Source organism: Sinocyclocheilus anshuiensis, unplaced genomic scaffold (assembly GCF_001515605.1).
Source record: "Sinocyclocheilus anshuiensis isolate Anshui unplaced genomic scaffold, SAMN03320099.WGS_v1.1 scaffold444, whole genome shotgun sequence".
NCBI lineage: Eukaryota > Metazoa > Chordata > Actinopteri > Cypriniformes > Cyprinidae > Sinocyclocheilus > Sinocyclocheilus anshuiensis.
In genome coordinates, this window is record NW_015555739.1 from 238,308 (window position 1) to 256,619 (window position 18,312).

Below are 18,312 nucleotides of genomic sequence, written 5' to 3' on the forward strand. Positions count from 1 at the left end.
GACATCGGTAAAACAGTCCATGTGACATCAGTGGCTCAACTTCAGTTTTGCGAAGCTACGAGAATACTTTTTGAGCGCAAAGAAAACAAAAATAACTTTTAAGGCTCCCCCATCTAAAAATATGATTAAGTTTAAGTTTAGAAACATTTTGAGTCGCCCCTCCCCTGCCGCACAGTGCTTTGGTCCAAATGCCTGCTTTCCTCTTTTACATCACCTCAGTGTTGCCAAGTCTGTGGTTTTCCTGCAGAACTGGGCTACTTTAACACTGTTGCCATGGGTTGAAGCGACCCCTATAACGTGATATGAATGCGAATTTTTACCGGGGAACCCCCCTCGAAACATGATTGGGCTACAAAACCCAGCAACCCTGTATCACCTACATACACACACACACACACACACACACACACACACAGTCCGGTGAGAGAGAAAAGTTGTGTAACTCCAGTAAGTAAGGCTGTCAAGGCTATTTTGTTCACTTAAACATCGGATGAAGTGATTATTTTCTCTTTAATACAGATGATGCCAATGTAGTTTTTCGATGAGTCGCTATGTTAGCAATAATAACGTTACCTGCTTGACAGAAAGGGTCATTGAGTCGCCCCTCCCCTGCCGCACAGTGCTTTGGTCCAAATGCCTGCTTTCCTCTTTTACATCACCTCAGTGTTGCCAAGTCTGTGGTTTTCCTGCAGAACTGGGCTACTTTAACACTGTTGCCATGGGTTGAAGCGACCCCTATAACGTGATATGAATGCGAATTTTTACCGGGGAACCCCCCTCGAAACGCAATTGGGCTAGTTTTGAGTAGCAAATGGGCAACCCTGCATCACCTACACACACGCTCACACACACACACACACACACATCGGTGAGAGAGAACAAAGTCAATAGTTGTGGAACTCGACTGTCAAGGATATTTTATTCACTTAAACATCGGATGAAGTGATTAATTTCTCTTTAATACAGATGATGCCAATGTATTTTTCGATGAGTCTGCTATTTTAGCAATAATAACGTTACCTGCTTGACGGATAATAATGTCTACAACGGACACGAGCGCTGGTATCTATTTATGTCTTATCAATAGCCCTCACTATGCCAAATCCAGCCCAGATTTAAACTAATAAGTGAGTCAAGCTCCCACTTATGTCAAATAAATGTATTTTACCTTCATTAAGATGTACAATTGGCTGGACTGGTACCTATTAGAGCAGATTCAGTATGTTAGTTTAACAGAAGAATGCAAAAAAAAAAACACTGTGAGACCAGTAATTAATCAAAATGAGTTGATTAATTGAGTACGGGGCAGTCGTGGCCTAATGGCTAGAGAGTCGGACTCATAACATAAAGGTTGCAGGTTCGAGTCTCGTACCGGCAGGGATTGTAGGTGGGGGGAGTGAATGTACAGCGCTCTCTTCCACCTTCAATACCACGACTGAGGTGCCCTTGAGCAAGGCACCGAACCCCCAACTGCTCCCCGGGTGCCGCAGCATCCCATCCAAGTGTGTTCACTTTGGATGGGTAAATGCAGAGCACTAATTCTGAGTATGGGTCACCATACTTGGCCACACGTCACTTTCACTTATAATAACAAAATCTGAAGCGGTTTCTGTAGTGTAGTTAAAAGTGCAGCTGGGTGGATCATCAGCATTGGATTGTCAGCCAGTGGCGGCACTCAAAGACTGGTGTTGTTGTCTGTGGCCTCTCAGTCTTTAGGAAACTCTTAAGTGAAAATTTCACCTTTTCCTGCAGTCATTCTGTCTCCATGACGACTCAAAAGTGTCAACTTCCTCTTTCATGAGCAGAGAAGGCCCACTAGCCACTTCCTCTTCATCTGCGGTCATGTCTCTGCTCTCTCTGACCCTTGAGGAAACTACAGTCGGTTTGCTCCCATTACTCAAGGTGGCTGCTGGGTCACATCTAAAACCTGAACACTAAGAAAACAGCATGAATCAAATTGAACCTTTGTGAATTCTGACAATTGTGTCCGAGCATTCAAATTCCAATTCTTAACCTTCTCTACATTTTATAAGTCTCATCTGGTCAAACAGCAGTTCCTCATTCCGTTTTAATTAGCAGATCTTCTTTGCAGGAAAAAGCAAGCAGTTGCTTCTTTGCAAAAATGCAGAAAACAGCAGTAAACTCACTAATTACTTCATATAGAATAATGTAAATGGTGTAATAGTAAAGAATTACTGGTCTTTCCTGTTTACTAGAAACTAACATTACTGTGAGATGTCTGTTATATGTATTTGACTTGGTTACCCAGTCTCGTTCTCATTCAACACAATGCAAAAGCCCTATTTTAGTTAACATAAACCACAATCATAGAATCTCTGCAATGGATCAGCTTTTCATGCTGTCCCCCAGGGATAATGGGATATAAATTCTAGACGTCTTCAGATACACAGTATATTTAAACACATGCAGTTAATATTTTTTTTAATTCTGGCATCTATTTATCTATTTGTTTCAAAAATAAGAAGTCATCAATTTCAGGATAACAATATTGATCTACTGATCTTATTCAATTCTTCTAACATTTCTCAATCTTTAGTTTCAATCACGTTTCTAATTTATCACCGTGAATAAAAAATTCAAGGCTAAACAGCTTCAATGTGAATTATTATTCCACCAACAGGGAACCCATGATGATTAATCAAGCCCGTGTGGCATCCTGTCATTCATTTATAGCCATAGCCATATACCCTGCCTATACACTTAGACGATACACAGGATTATCATGTTTGTTATTTCTTTGTTTGCTCTGAGATTTCCCCACTCTGGTTTTGTATTCTGTCTCAGGCGCCTATTGCTCTATGCCACACGCAGACGAGTCTCTGTGGTGGTTTCAGTCCTTTTGACTGAATCATTTGTTCAGTCAGAAGGACTGAAACCACCACAGAGACTCGTCTGCGTGTGGCATAGAGCAATAGGCGCCTGAGACAGAATACAAAACCAGAGTGTGGATTATAATTCTACACTAACCTCTGATGGACTCTTCAAGAATTGATATTTGTTGACAGCATCTTCTACAGTCATCTAACTAGTATTCTTCTTTCACCTACAGGCAAAGGTCTTCCTTATTCACTCTTCAACAAAGCAAGTATCTGGCTGTGTCCTTCTGTACTGGTCTTGCAGGACTTTTACTTGCTCCATTATTGATGTAACATTCTCTCCAACAACATCAATGTCCTTAGACAAACACAAAAACAATCAGACAGCAAGTTATTTCTAATTTCTAAGCATGAAAATAATGAAAAGTTTTGTAATAATGATACATCTGAGAACAATACACTGGTTACATGTGGCACTGTAAAAAATTATAAAAATATGCTCTCACCAAAGGCCTTGTAATCTTGTAGTCTTTTTTCCTTCTTCAACATCCTCAAATTTAAACTCGCATTTCAGAGTCATGCACCATGTGTGCTATTTAGAATAACATTTGGGCAACAAACAAACAAACAAAAAAAACTAAAAAATGCTTGAACAGAACATTATAGGACATTATAAGAAACCCGTCTACTTACATATCCATGTCTTTTAAAAAGGGGTACCTCAGAATCAGGCCCTTAGCCATTTGAACATACTCTTCATTAGTTGAAGACCTGCAGAAATATTTTAAACACATGAGTAGTCAAGTCAAGTCAAGTCACCTTTATTTATATAGCGCAACAAACAAAAAAATGACACAAAATAAACAGCATGAACAGAACCAAGAGTAGGACATTATAAGAAACCTGTCTACTTACATATCCATGTCTTTTAAAAAAGGGGTACCTCAGAGTCAGGCCCTTAGCCATTTGAACATACTCTTCATTAGTTGAAGACCTACAGAAATATTTTAAACACACGAGTACAGCTTTAAACGTTTAAAACTGAATGTAAGTCATTAAGACCTTGGCACAGTTAAAGAGGAATACTTACATCTTGTAATGAGCCATGTTTTCATACAATGTTCTAATAATTTTGTTCCTATGTGCTGCTGAAAGCCTGGAGTCCTTTTGGTCCAACTTAGCCTGAACATTAAAAGGGAACTTTAGAACTTCAAAAACTGCAGGAAAAGCTGTTGATGGACTGATATTACTATGGTCAAAAAGAGAAAGTAATAATTAGGCATTTCAATGTCTCACATGTACATAAAATAGTACAAATTGTTATTAATACTGAAAAGACAAATTATTACATTAACAATAACACTAACTTCAACATTTTACCAAGCAAGTTTTACTTGAAATATGTGCCCCACCCTTTTCTTGATAATTTTAGCGTTAACCTTGACGAATGACTAGAGTAAACATAAATAGCGATGCATAATTCCATATTAGAAGCCCAAATTACCATAAGTGAAGTAACAGAACACAAATATGTCATCAAGTGTTTTTTAACAAATACATATTCGCTTGCGTGCTGTCCTTTTACTTTGTCAATCACTTGCTTGTCGTTTGATGGCTCAATTTAACACAAAATGTCCGTGTATAACATTAATCTGAGTGAGTGCGCTGAGCAATTTGTGTCGCCCAAACGTGGTCACACTCGCAACGGCGGTTAAAAAAATAGTTATATTACAATGGTAAACATTTCAAACATATGCAGTGTTGGCGCTACAGTTGTTATTAAAGTAATACAATATGAGAGGCTGTGTAAATATAACTAGGGTGACCATACGTCCTCTTTTCCCCGGACATGTTCTCTTTTTGGACCTATAAGAATGCGTCCGGCCGGGATTTCTTAAAGGGGTCATATGATGCAATTTCAAGTTTTCCTTTCTCTTTGGAGTGTTACAAGCTCTTGGTGCATAAAGAAGATCTGTAAAGTTGCAAAGACTAAAGTCTCAAATTAAAGAATTTGCCACTGACGATTAAAACGTGAGTTTTGGGCAGTGTAGAGTAGCACTTGTTGTTTGTCATTTCTCCGATCACAAATGCATACATGGTTGACCATTGTTGCCTGCTCCCGCGATTTTCGTGTCCACTCCTTTAAACGTTCTAATATTGTGTATAATTTTGGCGCATCAGGGAGCCGCTCTCAGGATGTGGAGTATTTAAATCTCTTTTGAATGAGTGTTCGCGCTGTTCACTTTCACTTTCGATTTCGCGATCACACGCACTCTGTGTAAAGGAAGCACATCTTGCAGGATCAGATATTTGTCAATGAGCTCAGGATCTGTTGAGCAGCAAATACTCCAGCATGGTCTTGTCAGTCATCTCTCCTTATTCTTGACCTGTGATCAGTCAAAGCTGAGTCCGGTAGCTCTTGTTGGATACAGGGTTGCCAAGTCCGCATTTTACTTTTTTTCCACAGAGTTGGACTACTTTTAAACTGTTGCCATGGGTTGATTTTCGCAAGTGGGTTTAATGTTTGAAAATTACATTTGACTGAAATGCTTGTATTGAAACATTTTGCATTCTACCTATGATAAAACTTTCATGGACTTTTGCATTAACTGTTCCCTCCTGGTGGAATGACCCGCCCAGCTCAATCCAAGCAGCTGAGTCCTAAATCATTTTCAAGAAACAGCTGAAAACACATCTCTTTCATCTTCATTTGACCCTCTAACTCTAGCACTCTATTCTAATGCTAATTCTAATTTTATCGACTTGTTTTTTTTATTATTAAAAAAATTGACCCTCTAACATTTGCACTCTATTCTATTTCTATTCTAACTACTTGTTTTATTTAAAAATAAAAAATAGTCTTTAACACAAGCATTCTCTATTCTTTCTACTTATTTTCTATTTATTATAAATAATGACCTTCTAACACAAGCATTATCTATTCTTTTTATGTTCTATTGACTTGTTTTCTTTTTATTTATTATAAAAACAAAACAAGCAAACAAACACACACACACACAAACTTGCTACATATACCTTTAGGCGAAAAAAGTATTTTAGGCCCCGTCTAAAAATGTAATTAGCACACATCTCCTCAGCTCCATTATGAAGGTTAACGTACACCAGCCAGGCTACTTTTCGTGGGCTTCAAACAGGGGAACACGACACGGAGTCAAAAATCAACAGAACATGGCGTCACATGTGTAAAAATAATAATATATAAATTATTCCATATTTACCTGAGAATTGTAAACTCCAAAAAAACACTCTGCGTTGTACTTCATGCGAAGTTCTGTCAGAACAGGTCTGCAAATTCACTCGCTTCAAAATTGAATGACTGAAGCCAAGAAAGGGAAATTCTTAAAGCAACAACAACCATAATGTCTTCATACCCAGATAGCATGCGGATGTGGGCCACTTAAGGCAATGATATGGCACTGCTGGCCTTCTTATGGCCCAGACAAAATGGATGTAAGCCTGAAGTGGCCCATATGTAAAACAGCAAAAATGGCCCAAATGTATCAAATCACAAGTGGGCCTCTGCAGGTAAAGATGCGGTGTTGACGGCAATGTGTAATCTGAATGTGACTCTAAAGTGGCCCATGTGGTAAACAGTGATTATGGCCCAAATAGTGCCAACCAAATGTGGGCCACCTTTGGCAAAAATGTGGCATTATCGACAAAGGCTAATCAGGGTGTAAACCAAATGTGGTCCACACATGTTTCAGCAAATGTGGCCCAGGTACATTAAAACGTATCTGGACCAGTTTTGGCAAAGATATGGTACAGTAAGTGCTGGCTAATGTGGCTGTGAGTCTAAAGTGGCCCGCATATGATGCCACAAATGTGGCCCAGTTATCCTCAAACGTATCTGGGCCAGTTTTGGCAAAGATATGGCACAGTAAGCACTGGCTAATGTGGCTGTGAGTCTAAAGTGGCCCTCATATAATGCTGCAAATGTGGCCCATAACATGACAAATATTGCCCAAATAATTATTATCAATTTGGGCCACTTTTGGCAAATATACGGCACAGTCAGCATTGGCTAATCAGTGTGTAAGCCAACTTGTCCCACATTTGACATGGCAAATATGCCCCATATAATATAAAACAGATGAGGACCACTTCTGGTTGTAACACTTGACAAGTGAGGCCACTTCTTGGATGTAACACTTGACACTGGCTAATTGAAATGGAAGCTTGAAATTGTAAATATGGCCTAATAGAATTTGTTACTTTTAGTAGGATGCAACACAGTTAACTGTCGCAGGGTGATCTGGATGTGAGTTTTAAGAAGGCTACATATGCAGCAATTTATTTTTTGAAACATGCTTTTAATGGCAGTTTTTTTAATATGTGTACTGTGCAGCATAAAAACAGAAGTGCACTATAATGATTGTACTCTTACTGTCACCGTTTCTGTTAATTTGGGCTTTGTTTTCCCTTGTTGTGTTGATTGTATTATTCTGTTCAGGTGTGCCTAGTTAATTATCCTTGTTTGGTCTGAGTACTTAAGTTCCTGTATGTTCACTTTGAGTTTGTTTGGTCTTGCGTCTACATGACTTAAATGTTGATGTGCTAAATTGTGTTTGGATTTACCCTTGTTGGATTAAAGACTTATGCTATATAACCTTTCATCTGCGTCGTGCGCTCTTTAACACAGCGTAGCTGTGACACTCACAGACTTACTGTGTAGGTAGAGTCTGAGTGAGAAGCATTTAAGTTCAAACTTGTGAAGAACCGTTTTTAAAGTATTGGAATGTGTCTTTGAATATTTATATGTGACATTTTAATTGATACAGTTTTTTATATGTGTACTGTGCAACATTAAAACAGAAGTGCACTATAATGATTGTACTCTTACTGTCACGGTTTCTGTTAATTTAGCCTTTGTTTTCCTTTTGCACCATTTCCCTTGTTGTGTTGATTGTATTATTCTGTTCAGGTGTGCCTAGTTAATTATCCTTGTTTGGTTCACTTTGAGTTTGCCTGGTCTTATGTCTACATGTCGCTGTGCTACATTGTGTTTGGATGTTCGGCCCAAATCTCCTGTTTGCCAGATTTGGGCCACAAGCAAGCCAAAAGAAGGCATGCAGAAAAAGAAATCTGGGCCACATTTATTTTTAATTCTGTCCCAGCTCTGGCCCAGATCCAACACCTTGCTCTGGCCCATATACTGTGAAGAATGATGGCATTTGGGTGGACCACTCCTGTTTGCCAAATTTAAGTCACAAGCAAGCCATAGGGAGGCCGCATGTCAGCCATGAAAATAAATAAATAAAATAAAGCAGAACTGGCCCAAATCTGGGCCACATTGATTTTAATTCTGGACCAGATTGAACACCTTACTCTGGCCCACATACTGTGAAGAATGATGGCACTTGGGCGGTCCGCTCCTGTTTGCCAAATTTAAGTCACAAGCAAGCCATAGGTAGGCCGCATGTCAGCCATGAAAATAAATTATTTTAATTCTGGCCCAGATCCGGCCCAGAATCAACACCTTGCTCCAGCCCATATACTGCGTGGAATAATGGCATTTGGGCAGTCCAGTTCTATTTGCCAGATTTGGGCCTCAAGCAAGCCTTAGCATTGCTGCATGTAAGCTCTCCAAATAAACCAAAACTGGCCCTAATGTTGACCACAGTTGATTTTTATTCTAACCCTGGTCTTCCCCACATTACTCATGTGGCCCACATGCTGCATGGAATGGTGGCATTTTGGCAGGGGTCCACAAGCAGGCCACTACACAGCCACATTTTAGCTAATAATGAACTAAATAAACCACAAATATAACGAGCAAGATGGCGCCGCACATGGCAGCCGTGCTTCGCTCTCCAGTTGTTTTAGTGTTTTTGTTAGTTTTTCCTGTTTTTTGTTTTTCAAACACGATCAGTTTCACCATGGATGAACTGCTGAACATTCGGCAGAGCACACCACAAAATCTCCTACCGGTTTTCAATTATTGGTAACGTTCGTTTTGCTGAACATAGTAGTTGGCGGAGCAGCGGTGCTGATCAAATGCTTCAGGACGAGCAGACGGGGGAAGCGAGCCGGCGCGCTCGTTAAGCTCAGACAGCGAGGATTTCGAACGCCGTTGCCTAGCATCCATCTGGCGAATCTTCACTCTCTACCCAACAAAACGGACAAACTTCTGCTCTCCCGGACAAATAAGGATTTCTCACACTCTGCTGCTCTGTGTTTCACGGAAACCTGGCTGAATGATGCCATTCCAAACAGCGTGTTAAATCTGCAGAGTTTCCAGCTGTTCAGAGCGGACCGCGATGCAGAATCAACGGGGAAATCGCGCGGCAGCGGTACATGCTTTTACATCAATGAAAGGTGGTGTACAGATGTAACAGTGTTAAAGAAGATGTGCTGTCCCAATCTAGAAACGGTCTTCATTAACTGTAAACCGTTCTATTCGCCGTGGGAGTTTCACTCATTCATTCTCACCGCGATGCAGAATCAACGGGGAAATCGCGCAGCAGCGGGACATGCTTTTACATCAATGAAAGGTGGTGTACAGATGTAACAGTGTTAAAGAAGATGTGCTGTCCCAATCTAGAAACGGTCTTCATTAACTGTAAACCGTTCTATTCGCCGTGGGAGTTTCACTCATTCATTCTCGTGAGTGTTTACATTCCTCCGCAAGCGCACGTGCCCCTGGCTTTGCAAAAACTCGCTGATCAGATCACAGAGACAGAGCAACAACACCCAGTCTCTGTTTTAATCATTCTTGGGGACTTTAATAAAGCAAATCTCCCCAGTGAACTGCCAAAATACAGACAGCATGTTACACGTCCCACCAGAGACAGTAATATACTGGACCATTGTTACACAGCAATAAAGGATGCATACCACCCTGTCTCACGGGCCGCTTTGGGGCTCTCTGATCACTGCCTGGTTCATCTTATACCAACCTACAGGTAAAAACTTAAATCTGCTAAACCTGTAGTAAGACTGTAAAGAGATGGACCAACGAAACAGAGTGGGTTTTACAAGCCTGTTTCGACTGATTGGAGTGTTTTTCAAGCTGCCACCACCGATCTGGACGAACTCACAGAGACTGTAACATCCTATATTAGTTTCTGTAAGGGATATACGCATTCCTACCAGGACTTATTTAACATTCAACAATGATAAGCCATGGTTTAGAGCAAAACTCAGACATCTACGTCAGAACACACTGAATAAGGAGATTAGAGTGGCTAAAAGCACCTACGCTAAAGAGTTGGAAGATGGAAGATCATCAAATGACTCAGCTTCAGTGTGGAAAGGTCTGAAAGCCATCACCAACTACAATACACCATCCACCAGCACTGAGGCGAATCAACAAGTTGCTGAAGACCTGAATGAGTTTTATTGTAGATTCAATACCCCCCACACCCGTTCTGACCATCTCTCTACACATCCGTTAACACCTCCTGCTATTCTCCTCTCCCCCACTCCTGCTCTTCAGATCAGTGAAGAGGATGTGTGCCAGGTCTTCAGAAAGAACAAGAGAAGAAAGGCACCAGGCCCAGACGGTGTGACACCAGCCTGTCTGAAAACCTGTGCTGACCAGCTGGCACCCATCTTTTCACAGATCTTCAATAGATCTCTTGAGTTGTGTGAAGTCTCTTCCTGCTTCAAACGCTCCACCATCATCCCCATCCCAAAGAAACCCAAGATTACAGGACTTAACGACTACAGACCTGTAGCACTAACATCTGTCGTCATGAAATCGTTCGAAAAACTGGTTCTGGCTTATCTGAAGGACATCACTGGACCCCCGGCAGTTTGCTTACCGAGCAAACAGGTCCGTGGATGATGCAGTCAACATAGGACTGCACTACATCCTCCAACATCTGGACAAAACAGGGACTTATGCAAGGATCTTGTTTGTGGACTTCAGCTCCGCTTTCAACACCATCATCCCGGACACCCTCAATGTCAAACATCCGCACCACCAACACTGGTGCCCCTCAGGGATGTGTTGTCTCCCTGTACACCAACGACTGCACCTCTAAAGACCCCTCTGTCAAGCTCCTGAACACGCTCAAAACTAGGGCTGGGTATCGAGTTCGATACTTTTTAGGCACCGACCAAATTGCCTCGATACCATCAAGAATCGGAAAACGTCTCGTCGTTCGGTACCAAATTTCGATATCTAAGGGGTAAATCTCATTAGTGTCAGTGAGCCAATAAGCCTGCAGCACTAGCCGGTGTGTTCGGCTAGAAGAGGTGCAGATCGATCAGTGTTTGACATCCGCAAGAGCGATTCGAAAGCGCACGGAGCTGCTCTCTTTAGCTCTTGTGGTACTGTAATACACCGATCGGTCTGCACAGTCGGTCTGCGTTAGCCAGTGTTTACTGTGCCATATCTTTGCCAAAACTGGCCCAGATACGTTTTAATGTACCTGGGCCATATTTGCTGAAACATATGTGGACCACAATTGGTTTACACCCTGATTAGCCTTTGTCAATAATGCCACATTTTTGCCAAAGGTGGCCCACATTTGGTTGGCACTATTTGGGCCATAATCACGGTTTACCACATGGGCCACTTTAGGGTCACATTCAGATTACACATTGCCATCAACACTGCATCTTTACCTACAGAGGCCCACATGTGATTTGATACATTTGGGCCATTTTTGCTGTTTTACATATGGGCATAATAATGTATTTTTTTATATAAAATATAATAATAATAGTAAGTAAAATTTCAGAGGTACAAAAATGTACCTCTCTCATCTGATTGTACCTTCATGACTCTTTTTGGGTACCTTAAGGACCTATTGTGTACTTTTAAAGGTACAGTTATATGTTTTGTTCCCCTAGGAACAAAATTGTACCTTCACCGTACCTTTTTTTCTGACAGTCTTCATCAAGTGCGGATGCTTTGATCTCATCCAATCATAATGCATATTCAACATATATGTCCATTTAAGGTGCCTAACTATGTCCTCCAGATGCATTTCTAAGAATTTAATGCAAATCATTTTCTAAGTAGCCAGGATGTCTAAGAAACTAAAATAACATTATGTCAGATGCACAGATGCATTTTTGCAAAGAAGCCAGGATGTCTAAGAAGCTAAAATAACATTTCCTCTCTCACAGTTGCCTTGCACACACTCACACACAGACACATCAAACAGATTTCCTGTTATTTCTTAGCTCATCTAAAACTAAAGCATACTGAATCACTCAGAGACAGTCTAAAGAACACTCTTTAGTACAGTGAAGCAAATAATACAGAAAATAAAATGTCCTCCACAGAGTGAGACTTTATGCAGGCTACTGGAGCACATCTAAACTTGTTCAAAAATAATGATAATAAGAATCTTTAGTAGTCTTAATTTGACCTTATTTTGCTTTTTTAAAACACGTTAAACATGCGTCATTTTATTTTTTGCACCCCATAGATATTGTATAATAATTTACACCAAGTTTAGTGTCTTCGCATCTCATCCTTCAGTCTTTGAAACAAAACAAATTCGCCCTGTGCGTAAAAAAAAACGTCTGTGGAGCAAAACCAAAACCAAAACAATATAAATAAGGTTGATATAGAGCCATTGAACTCTTTTCTCTCCGTGTTGTATTTGCTAGATGGTCCCTATCTTCGTGGTTTCATTTCCTGTATTTTTAAACTCTTTAACATCTTAATGCAGAAGCGCTGTTCACGTGTATCTCTATTGATTTCTATGGGAGGTCCAGCACAGCTGAGGGAGGGACATTAAAGCAAGGGCGGTAGTCCTGCTCATGCATAAATACCAGATCATGAATATAAAACTGCCATTTAGATCCTCTAGCTTTCACTTTCTATGCTTTTAGATTTCTCAATCCAGATTTGATCAAACTAAGGCATGGACATCAGGTGAGTTGACAATGTCAAATAATGTAATATCTGTATGCTTGCATGAGGACTTCATAAATATCCCTCTTGATTTTATGAACTTTGCATGGAAAATATATAAAGAAAAGGTGATGTGGGGGGGGTCACGTGGCCAGGACCAGGATGGCAGCTTAGCGGATAAGCTCCGAGAAACCGTGCACAATTTAATATAAAAACCCCTTATATACACGGCCAATCTTTGAACAAAGCGTCAGCGTTGATATGTCAAAACCGTCAGCAACTAAACAGTGTGACATTTTTACTCGAGCGCGCAAGTCCAGCGTAAAAACAATTTCGTCGAGTAACGTTACAGTGAGTGAAGTGGAAGCTAACCACATGGAGAGCTTAGCAGAAGTTTTAAATGAAGTGAAAGCACTTCGAACAGAGATCGGAACGAAGTTGGACAGCATTGATACCCGTCTTACTATTATGGCGAACTCAATGGCCGCGTTGGAAAGCAAAGTGTCGGATGTAAAACGAGATGTGTCTTCTAATGCAGCGCGTATTGAGGAGACTGAAGGCCGCATGCACGATACAGAAAAGACACTTGAAAAAACAGAAGCCGCACTTGATTCAGCCATCAAAAGAATCGCCTACCTCGAATCAAAGACTGATGACTTGGAGAACCGGGGCAGAAGGAAGAACCTCCGGCTCTATGGTATTCGAGAGGGCGCCGAGGGCCAGAAACCTCTCCTTGAATTTATAAGTGAGATGTTGACACAATGGCTGGGACTGAGCCCAGATAAACCATTCACCTTAGAACGGGTTCATCGCACACTAGCATCTGGGAAGCCCAACCAAAACAGAGCAATACTCATCCGCTTCTTGAAGTTTCAGGAGAAGGAATTTGTTTACCGTGAATCAAGGCGGCGAGATATCACACACGACGGGGTCAAGATATCCTTTGCGCAGGATCTCTCAGCGGAGTCTTGAGAAGCGAGAAAGCTTCGGAAAATGGCTCATAAAAAGTAAGAGGATGTGACTGCTTTTTACAAGTCGGAATTTAAAATTACGATATTATGGCGTGAACATTTTACATGAAATGTTGGAGTTGGAGTGGGGTATGAGTGGTTATGAACGAATGAATGAAACGCATTTGTCCGTGTTTCACTCCATCTCGAATCGCGCTCGCGGAAAGCACTTGAGAAACAGTGTCTCTTCCGCGGCTCGGTACGCTTTCAAGTCTCGAGCAAGACTGTACGACATTCTCATCACATTATATGATTTATCTGATTTTTACGTAGAAAGGGCGACAGCGCACCGCATTAAAAGAAATGATCATTCATGTTTTCATAACTGCATAACCGAAACTAAAATGAAATCATCTTTGAGGGCAAGGGGGCCCTACGCAGCTTGCATATTTTGCGTATAGGGACCTGGCCCTGCGGCCGCACCCTCAGCACCCCTATAGTTCCCGCGGCCATGAGCTAAATTGGAAATTGGCTATTTCTGTTTTAACCCTCAATCTGTTCCTGGGGTCTATATGACCACAATCAACTTTTACTTAGTTTTTTTTTTTAATGGTTTCCTTCATCTCAGCGGAATAAGATTTTGTGACTTTTCTACATTTTCTGTGTATATTCACATAAAAAAAACTGGGCTTGATTCAGTTGTTCTGAAGGTATGTAAAAAAAAAAAATTTTTTTTTTTACAAATCTGGTCTTTGGGGTCAATATGACCCCACATTGATTGTGTTTTGTAACATTTATGGAGGACAAGTTATTTATAATAAGTGAAGTGAAGTTTACTGTTAAGTGCACTGATGTTCATTCACTTCAGTCACTTCACTGATGTCAGACTCATTTTGAATAATAAAGTTTGTTAAATTGTTAAATACCCTGCTTCCATATAGGCCTATGTTTGTCACATAGTGACACACAAGTCTTTGATCACCACATTTGAGTTAACATTGCAAAAATGTGTTTATGTGTATATATATATATTCTGTATTCTATATACAGTACCAGTCAAAAGTTTGGACACACGAATGGGAAGTGTGTCCAAATTTCGACTATACTGTACTATAATATAGCCTACACATAAAGAATATCGGCCCATATATCGATATCGGTCTTTTTTTACTCTCTAATATCGGTATCGGTATTGGCCCCACAAAAAAATCAGTCGGGCTCTAGAAAACACTTAACGCGTAGGCTAATTAAACGTGTTGCGTTCATATTATGGCTCATATCTGCTGGCCTGTACATAGTATAATTCAGTTGTTACATTATGTTCAGTAGTTTTTTATTTTAAAATCTCAGACTTCTTAAAGGGGTCATATGATGCAATTTCAAGTTTTCCTTTCTCTTTGGAGTGTTACAAGCTGTTCGTGAATAGCAACCCTCTAGACCAGCCCTGCATACAAAATCGCTTACTTCCATACTATAGCCTATAGTAGGCCAACATCGGTATGAGTCATAAATAGTAGGCCTATGTCCAAAACATCAGTAGCCTATGCAAAAAACAAATACCTGGATGGCCTACTGCTTCCGCTGAGATTTGTAAGTGTGCATTGGATGGACGTTATTCTATCCCATGATGCCACGGGAGCTGAGCATTGGTCAAATTCAAAAGTTAATCAAATAAAAATAGCGGAAAACCCTAGGCGGATGACCGTTTTTCAAGTAGGCTACCGATAAATGAATTTCTTGTGATTAAATTATGTTAAAATTAATTCATTAACAGAGCTGGTTAGATTACTTGACATTGAGATTGAAATTGTAATCAGTTACTGATTCCAAATTACATGAAAAAGAATTGTAGTTTGTAACGTAATCCATTACATTACACATTTTAGGTAATGTAATCAGACTACCTTTTGATTACTTTTAACCTAAGTCGCTTATTACATTGATTTAAATAGGATAATCTTGCACCATATTGATATAAAAATACAAAGAGTAAGAAAATATATTCCATTTATTGTAATTAAAAACATGAAGTGCATTAAACATTACATTATGTCAAGGTTTCCCAAACTGGGGTTCATAAAGGAACTCCAAGGGCTAATAATTAATTCAATTAAAAAATTGACAATTTAAATAAGTCATTTTAGAATAACATCAATCAAAATAAAACACTTACTAAAAAAATTCAATATTTTGTTTACCTGCATGTCATGTGACCATTAACCAACCGAAAACCGTGAACATGCAAATGTGCTAATAAAATATATAATTTAACATCTCAGGGTACTTCAAGTAAATACAGAATATTAGGTGAAAGATGTTCAAAGTTTGGGAATGCCTGCATTACATGTAAATACGACATAACGTGAATTTGTGCATTTTTATGTGTTTCAAAGACAAAAGCCTTCCGACGCTTTAGTAGAACATGGTCAAATAACCTAATTCACATAAAAATGAATGTTTTCATCAGCAATTGAAGCAATGTTGAAACCCTTCATAAACCTGAAATGATTTTTGTAAATTCAGTGGTCAAATGCTGTGCATCCACCTGACTAATGAATGGTCTTTCTGATATACAGTAAGCGCTATTTTAGAAAGTAACGTTTAAAAGAGGAAAAAAAGGAATTAGGGAGAATCAATAAATTATGAATAATTGTGTAAATAACATGTATTCATGTAATCAATAAAAAATGTACTGTAGTCTGACTACAAGTATTTTAAAATGTCATTTGATGAAATTACAATTACATCATTTTTGGAATCTGATTAAGTAATCCAGATTACTTGTAATCAGTTACTACCCAGCTCATATATACTGTAACATCCATACTAGCCTTTCACCTGCATAGGAAAATGGAGTGGAGGTGGATACGAAGAATAAAAAGTATAATGAATACATTTATTACAATAACTTCATGTACAAAATGCACGTTCTTGTTTTGTTCTGCGGCACAGGGCACAGTTAGAGGAGCGACTGACAGAGTATGTCAAGGACACACTCAGTTGCATTGAGACCGTAAGGGACTTCTGTGAGCAAGAACCGACATGGACCTCTGAGAGAAAGGCAGAGCGTGATAAGTTGAGAGGCATCAGTGAAAATCAGCAGGAGGAGGAGGAGGAGGAGAAGAAGAAGGAGAAGCTCAGCGCCGTCCTCAAAGACACATTAGAGGGTCTGAAGAAACTTGAGCCGTTCCTGGATGCAGTGGAGAAGCTAGCAGTGACCTCGAGCCGTGTCTTCAGCGGACAAATCTTCCTGCTGCAGGGAGAGAGACCTGAAAGTGTGCAGTCAGTCATCACAGATGCCAGAATAGATGCTCCTCTCCTCATCCACTTCAAACGAAATGCAGAAACCTTCTTCCAGCCTAAACTCCAAAATGTGAATATCCTGGTCTTTCAGCTAAACAACTACTACGTACTCAAAACAGAGCAACTTTGTAGCAGAATAAGACGAAAGTGAGTCCTGAAATTCCTGTTAAAAGAGTTTGCTCAAAAGTCACAATTCTGCCATCATTTAATCACCTTCATGTCAATTTAAGCTCATATGACTTTCTTTTATCCTGCTTGTTTTTTTGTAGTTGCATGGGACCGGCGTTTTTAAACATTGTGGGTTGAATTCACTATTGAGTTACGCCAATTTAACACATGCTATCTCAGCGCAAGAGCCCACGTCATTTTCACAAACCAGCTGCAATCCATCTTAACTCTTGCCCCGCCAAACACTGAATCTTCCGGGTTTCTGTGTTCTCGCTGTTATTCGCTCGGGGGCGCTATTACGCATCTTCTGAATGAGTCTAGAATGTCCCGAATCCGATCAAAAACACAGGCGAGGAAGACGCAGAAACAAGCGATCTCGTATGTATGCCTATATGCATATGAAAAATAATGCGATCATCAACAATAAACGGCATAGAAATGAAAACTGCCTAAATTTACAGAGTGAAATGTCGATCCAGGAAGTGGCAAAGGTCTGTAAGCTTTTGGAGTGCTAATGGAAGTGATCTACTGCATCTATGCTTTAATAATAGTACTGAATATGATCCAGATGTAGTATTAGATAAAAACGTGATTTTCTCAGCTTTTTACTCAAAATGTTGCTGAATTTTTCTATGAAACGTACCTACATTCAAGTGTCGATAAAAAAATATGCTTGAAGTTAGAATAAAACTACTGTTTTGTTTAAAAGTAGAAGCTCTCTTCTTTATTTTGATGTATTGCATGTTCAGATATTCATACAAGAAAATATTCTAGGGGGCCTTGAATTTTAGTGAAAATCATCATGTCTGGCAACTTTTTTCAAAAACGCTGGTGGGGAAAGAGTTAAGCAAGTGCCAAATACATTGGAATAGCACTGTGTCATGAGTATTGCATTGACAACATGCGTATTTAATGGAGTCGTTCAGTACAGCAGTATGGTGCTCACAGGGTAGACTTTTCAAGCACTTCTTTTTTGATTTTCAAGAACTTCAGTCAGAGCTCTCACTTATCAAACAATGTCTTCTCTTTCAAATTCTAAAGATAAATAAAAATATACTAATAAAAAATGGCAAAAATAAAGTGAAGCACGCGCTGAAGTCCCGATTTGAATAATGATTCGCGAACCAACATTTCAGATCAGGACTCGGAGCGCGGATCGGAACTTCGCGATTCAGATCGCGACTTCAAATCATGTATCGCAAATCATTTGATTCAG

General features: G+C 39.9%; 2 protein-coding genes across 2 annotated transcripts in view; one reads left to right on the plus strand and one right to left on the minus strand.

The window, feature by feature from the left end:
- Window positions 1-18,312, minus strand: part of ctc1 (CTS telomere maintenance complex component 1) — a 56,715-nt gene that overhangs the window by 25,367 nt on the left and 13,036 nt on the right. The gene's annotated exons all lie outside the window — the stretch shown is intronic.
- Window positions 12,568-18,312, plus strand: part of LOC107673179 (apolipoprotein L2-like) — a 14,783-nt gene continuing 9,038 nt past the window's right edge. Inside the window, exons 1-2 of the mRNA XM_016466676.1 lie at window positions 12,568-12,696; window positions 16,578-17,075. Of these exons, the coding sequence (XP_016322162.1) occupies window positions 12,686-12,696; window positions 16,578-17,075 (509 nt within the window). The 5' untranslated portion in view covers window positions 12,568-12,685. The remainder of the gene's footprint in view (window positions 12,697-16,577; window positions 17,076-18,312) is intronic.